At 41.8% G+C, this 7,049-nt stretch overlaps 1 protein-coding gene across 1 annotated transcript; it reads right to left on the bottom strand.

Moving 5' to 3' along the window:
• LOC131240939 (aquaporin NIP1-1-like) lies at window positions 1-6,389 on the bottom strand. The gene is made up of 5 exons (XM_058239498.1): window positions 5,972-6,389; window positions 5,530-5,751; window positions 3,209-3,406; window positions 1,238-1,299; window positions 1-625 (listed from the first exon to the last, which is right to left on the bottom strand). The coding sequence occupies exons 1-5, from the start codon at window positions 6,143-6,145 to the stop codon at window positions 406-408; spliced, it is 876 nt and encodes a 291-aa protein (XP_058095481.1). The 5' UTR covers window positions 6,146-6,389; the 3' UTR covers window positions 1-405.
• Between the last annotated feature and the right edge of the window lie 660 nt (window positions 6,390-7,049).

A 7,049-nucleotide genomic window follows, 5' to 3' on the forward strand; every position in this document is an offset into this window, starting at 1 on the left:
GCAGTTTAAAATATATCAATCTCTTTTGAATGTAAGTTGAATCCTAACCGACAGAAATCTGTGTGTGGATAAATTATGTGATTTGTGACCGGTCTCCTATCTAAGCATGAGACCAGTTTTTCAATTCTAAAAAGTGGGCCCACGCTAAGGTTATCTAAGACCATCGTCTGTTTCATCCCACTATGGATGGACTAAGGACCCAAAATACTCCTCAATATGAGTACATTCACCTTTCAATCTATGCCCTACGAATATATAGTAAGGAAGTGGAAAGCAATAAAAGCTCGCATTCAACTGAAAATAAATGGACGGTATGGATTGCAGAATCGTGGGCCCACTTGTCAGAATTGAAAAGTGGTGTACCCCATGCAGAGACCTCCTTGTAGCCTTTCTCTTGTAATAATTTCAATTGGAGCCGTTACTCCTCAAGCTTTTTAAGAAAGAGCCGCTCTTGGTGATCTCACGCAGGGGTTTGTTGGTGAAACGGATGAGGTTGTAGGCCCATGCTCCAAACACCGTCCCAGATATGGTCCCCACTAAATAAACCCATAAACTTTCATAACGGTTGGCAACGATTGCGGGTCCCAAGCTCCTTGCTGGATTCATGGACGCTCCAGAAATAGGCCTGTCAAAATATAAAACGTATCATGAGTGCAAAGGAATTACTACACTGTGAACATCCCAGGCAGCTTCTTCAATAAACGTATTCCAGGTTCTTTATGTACTAGAGTTAATTGCAGCTTCCTCCCCTCTGTATTGGATTATTGCAGTTACCCGCCTCTGTTAGGACAAATGATAATAATAAGAAGTCTGTTTTATCTATACGTGGGGTCCACAGTAATGTATAAATGGCATTTAATCCTTCCAACAAGGTGGCTCCACTAAAAATTGGATGCCCAAAATTTCGGTGGGCCACACTATTGAAAATAATAGATAACTACTCAAAAACCTTAAACTTCATGTGACGGTCCACATGCACCTGAGTCAGGCGTGAATCGGCCTGACTCAGCCGAGTTGGGGATATGGTTCATCTGGGCAACTCATGGTTTTGAGCCAGATCGGATCCACCTGAGTCTGAATCAACTCGGAAGAGTTACAAGGGGATCATCCAATTCTTAAAACCATGAAGTTGGTGGAGGTATCTGTAATAATTTAAAATGGAGCAGTAAGCAAGGGGAGGTAGGTGCTATTAACCCCATGTGTTATGACAGATATTCAAAAGGGAATTGATAAATACCCTGCAAGAAGCACGTTTAATAAGACGGTAGCTCCCACTGCAAGCCCTGCTAGTTCTCCAATCTGCAATTTCAAAAACAACAAATAAAAATAATGTCTGCGTGAGATCCAGAAATTGCATCGGATGGGCCCCATTTGGTAGTTGCAATGGTCCAAAAAACCAAACTTGACTAGTCATTTGGCGGGCTGCTCATGTACATCAAATGTGGACAATTGGTCAGTCCTTTTTTATCCGTCCATATCTATCACATGCATATGTCCACCGATTATTTGATAGGTTGCCAGAGTATGATAGCCATACACATGAACATAGCCAACCTACGAGTAGCATGTATTCAGGTCAACACAAACCCCAAACCATGTATTGAGGAATAGTCCGAGTCATCTTGGACTCAGTTGAGTCCAATCCGGTTTGGCACCATGATTTGGAACTGAAAATAAGGGGTGACTTGGCTAATTCGTCTGAGTCACGACTCAACCCAGGGACCAAACAGGTCTATCCGATTGGGCCGAGTGTTAAGTCCAAACACATGAAACGGGTGATCAAACTCCGTGGGACCCACTGTGATGTATGTGTTTCCTCCACACGGTTCATCTGTACTTTTGAAAGCTTATTTTAGGGCATGAGACAAAAAATGAAGCAAATCCAAAGCTCAAGTGGACCACACCAAAGGAAAGAATGGGGATTGAACATCCACCATTAAAAACTTCATTAGGGATATAGAAGTTTTGGATCAAGCTGATATTTGTATTTTCCCTTCATCCTAGTCTGTTGGACCTTATGAACAAGTTGGATGACAAATAAACATCACAGTGGGGTCTAGAAGCCTAAGAAGATTTCAATAGTGGGCATCATTATTTTCATTGTTTCCTGTGGTGTGGTCCACTTGAGCTTTGAATCTGCTTAGTTTCTAGGATCATGTGCTAATATGAGATAGCAAAACGAATGGACCGCATGGATGAAACACATCATCATCGTGGTCCCCACAGAGTTTGGTCGCCATTGAATGGGCTTCCAAAATCACGTGTATGATCCGGACTGTGATGTGTGACCATCAAATGGACGGCTACAATGAAATTAAGTCACTGGTCCAAAATCAACAAACAGATGCCATTAATTGGAGAACAAAAGACTATCAGATCCAACTGGTATTTCGGTTATTCCCTATTCAAAGTGGTCCCCACAAGTTGGACGGTTTGGATTGACGTGCATGTATACCAAACAATCGGCCAATGCTCCCATGCAAGGGAACACCCATCAATTATGCGACGTGCGTCGAGTGGATGGTTGAAAGTAGAAACGGCTGTAAACCGAATTTCGGTGTATATTAGGGAAGCGGATTGCGTACTGAGTAACTCAGTACCCTTTGCGTACTGAGTAAACTGTGTGGGATCCATTGTTATTTATTTATTTTATCCACTCCGTTAATCCATGTTAACAGATAATTTTAGGACTATATCACAAAAATGAAGCAAATTAAAATCTCAAGTGGACCACACTACAGGAAACAGTTTGATTGAACCTCTACCATTGAAAATTTTTTGGAGGCCAAAGAAGTTTTGGATCAAGCTGATGTTTGTGGTTTCTCTCCATCCATGTCTTTGTGATCTTATGAACAGGTTGGATGACAAATAAAAATTAATTTGGACGCTAGGAAGGTTCCAACGGTGGAAATCATTATTCCACACTGTTTCCTGTGTAATGGTCCACTTGAGCTTTGGATTCACTTTAATTTTGGTATCAACCCCTAAAATTATCAGTACAAATTGATGGACGGTGTGGATAAACCATTACATTCACGCTAGGCCCAACTGAGTTAACTCAGTACGATAAAAGCGTACTGAGTAACTCAGTACGCAATCCGATTTCGTATATTAGTCACACAATGATGGACCATTGCATATTGTCAAACTAACAAACTCTCTTTCCTAATTTAGCGAAACCCTATTTACAAATTCGCAAGAGACTTACTGCTCGGTTGTCGGTGGCTACGCCGGAAATGACGAACATAAGGTAGAAGGAGATAATGAATTCGAGAACAAGCGATTGCAAGTCAGATCCAGCTGGAATCGTTCCTGGGAAATGCTCATGCTTCCCTCCGAATAACAAGCGCAGCGTTCCACTCGCTAGCGTCGCTCCCAGTATCTGAGCTGATACATAAGCCGGGACCTATAAAACACCACCCAAAATCCCAAGAATTTGAGCATTTATCATACCGATCAATCTAAACATTCCAAACTAAAACAAAATCTACGGTCAGGAATGCTTTGAACTCAACCCTAGAATCTCTCAACATGCATTGCTGGATGCGAATTAGGCACGGACCCTGTCGGCAGGTAGGTAGGTGGAGGCAAGATGCAGTGAGATTTAGCCTATAAAGACTTTAACCGAATAATTTTCAAACATGCTTCGTGTTTTTTCCAAACTTTCTCAAACCAGCTAACTATCTACCTTGCCTGGATTGTTATTGGTGGGATATCTTCCCACATATAAATCATATTCGGTGTATGTGACATTGCCTCCATAATAGTTCATTGAACTACGGTGTGCCAAGCTCATCTCTAAACCGTCAAATTTGCTAAGGTCAACTTGGATAGAGATGCCCCATTAATCATACAGATCAACAATCCAAGTCGTTGAATATGATGGCTTGAAAATACATGGTTACGAGGAAAAGAGAATACAGAAAACCTTTGTCCCATGGATAAACGGTTAAATACCAAAGTATCATGATCCTCCAACGTGGGAAATTCCAAGGTACAGATAGTCTAAATTGAGGAACAATCACAGAAATTATTGGGATCACTGAACCAAGGGCCACGATTGCATGGAATCCTGACCATTGGGAAGCTGTATGTTTGCTTATGAGCAGAACCGTCTAAGTACACGTACCCAACAATCTACACCGTCCAATTGATGACTCTCGTAATATCCCAATAATCAAGCTAATCATGTGACCCTGACTGCATGTTCAATGGTAATTATTAGTTGGCGATTCAGATGGGGACAGATTGGCCACTCCCCCTGCTACCAGCCAATGGCCTGGTTGTTGGTAGGGGTGCACACGGTTTGGTTTGGTCCGGTTTTAGGGTGAAACCGGAACCGAACCGTTCCTAACGGTTCTAGGAAATTTGGAACCGGAACCGAACCAGTGGCACCCTAGAACCGAACCGGAACCGAACCGTTAAAACCGGTTCGGTTCCGGATCGGTTCCACGGTTCTTGGCTTTTTATAATCCAACCCAATTGCAAGCCCATGTCCATCCATGTTGTGGTCCATTTGATGAATGGTTTAGATGTTGTATAAGGTGTTCAAAAATACATTTATGAAAATAATTATTCTAGAGAAAATAATTATAAAATATGCAAAAATACATCGGTTCGGTTCAAGGTTCAGTTCCACGGTTCGATTCTACGGATCGGATCCACGGTTTGGTTCTACGAATCGGTTCACGGTTCGGTTCGGTTCTACATACCCCCAAACCGAGAACCGAACCGTTGTCACCGGTTCTTTGATTTTTGGAACCGGAACCGGAACCGTTGCACTCTAGAACCGGACCAAACCGGACCGTTTGGTCGGTTCCGGTCCAGTTCTACGGTTCTACTGGTTAAATGTGCACCCCTAGTTGTTGGTGCTCCGTGGGCCCCACCATGATGTATGTGTTTCATCCATGCCGTCCATCTATTTTTCTAGATCATTTTTGGCTATGATACCAAAAATTAGCTATATCCAAATCTCAAGTGGACCACATTACAGGAAACAGTGTTGAATGAACGTCGACCATTAAAAACAATTGGGGGCCGTAAAAGTTTTGGATCAATCTGATCTCTGTTTTTTCCCTTCATCTAGGTCTGTATGACCTAATCAACGGATTGAATGTCAAATAAACAGTATAGTGGGCCTTAGGAGGATTTTAATGGTGGATATCCAATCACTGTTGTTTTCCTTGTGGTGTGGTCCACCTGAGATTTATATCCCTCTCATTTTTGGGAAAAGCCCTAAAATGATCTGTAAAAATTTATGAACGGCATGGATGAAACAGACATCATGGTGGGGCCCACAAAGCACCGACCACCAGCCACCGGGCTAGTGTCAGGGGAGTAACCAATCCGTTTCCGATTCAGACCTGAGTCGAATCGAGACTGGGCCGAGTTGGGATGAGTTGTTCGAGTCAGACCAAGTCCGGCATATTTTTTTATGATGACTCGTGGTGCCGAACTGGATCGAACTCAGGATGAATTCGAGACGACTCGGAGGAGTAGAAAATACTTTCATTACTAAACAATATGTACCTGTTTCCATGGAAATCTTCTGCTAGTAGCGAATGCAATGGTGACCGCCGGATTGAAATGGGCGCCAGAAATATGGCCGACTGAGTAGACCATGACCATGACAGCAAGGCCCCATACGATGCAGATCCCGGGAAATGTAATTGACCCTTTGGTGAGGTTAACGACAACAGACGCACACCCAGCAAATACCACAAAATACGTCCCGAATACTTCTGCAATCAGCTACTCAGACACAAAGAAAACTTCAATATTGAGTAACTATTTTGTTTTACATCCAAAACTTAATTTCATTGAGATTCAATATCGATTCCAATGAAGACACCAATGTTTTGGATTAAAACCCAAGTGGATCTGAAAGATTCAGACCACCAAAAAAGGTAAATGGATTTAAGTTTCTCTCAGAAAACCTGGGAAAGAAACAAAGGTAAGAAAGAAAACTCACCTTCTGTAAGAATGACACAGAGAACTGAGAACTCCATCCTCTGCTGTTTTTCAAAGCAGTAAAAGAAGAATCCCCATCTTTACTTAGAACAGCATCACCTTCTTTTAAATTCCCATTCACTCCTTCCTCCATTGATATTTCATGATTTCCATTGGGCTTGGAAATCTCAGACATCACTATTAGAAAGAACAACAAAAATGGAAAAAAAAAAAAAAAAAAAAACAGAACAAAAGAACAGATTTGAACTGTGATTCCAAAACAAGTAGAAACACGGCGAAAATTCAACTTCAGCTTCAACTTATAAAGAACCAAGAAACCCGAAAGTAGAAGCTGAAGAATCAGATGAAAATCCGCTCGTGAAGAGAGGGAGAAATTAAGAGTAGTCGGTTAAAGACCGCAAGCTTAATTTTCCTTTCTTTCTTTCCTGAAAAAGAGATGGAGATAGAGACACAGACAGATTTCATAAATAGGAATGGGAGAAGAATTTTAGACTAAGTTTGAGAAAAAGGATGTAGAGAATTGAAAGCTGCTCCAACAACCCACCGGAAAAACAGACGAAACCGAAAGAATAACCCGCAGGACTACCTTAAATAGTAGTCTCTAGTGCATCTCGACCAACTAATTTGTAATCGGAACCATTCATTCGTCTAGATGAGGGTGATAAATCCAATTGATTCAGTGATCTTATGGGCCCCACATTGACCTGAAAATGGATGGTTAAGGCAAATTAGCTTATACCACTACCAAACATTCCAAGGCTGCATTTGGATGATTGAATGAATCGTAGTGTAAACGTTCATCTTAGCAAGATCAGGTCGTTGGGAACCTCTCAAGCCATTGGACCTATAATATGAATAGCTATCGGTCAACAAAGATAGGCCCCATGGATAGCGGAGAAGCCACATTGCTGAATTTCATGTAGTCACTCGGACCACTAAAACTATGCTCTTAATAATGTGGGACTATGAAATTCTTGGAATTTGGGTGGAGAGTAACGTAAATTAGGTGTTAGTTGGCAAAATAAAACCATTAAAAGGGTGCAGAGTTCCGTTGGGTTTTATCAATTTGGTTTGGGACT

This window comes from Magnolia sinica, chromosome 3, assembly GCF_029962835.1.
Source record: "Magnolia sinica isolate HGM2019 chromosome 3, MsV1, whole genome shotgun sequence".
Taxonomy (NCBI): domain Eukaryota; kingdom Viridiplantae; phylum Streptophyta; class Magnoliopsida; order Magnoliales; family Magnoliaceae; genus Magnolia; species Magnolia sinica.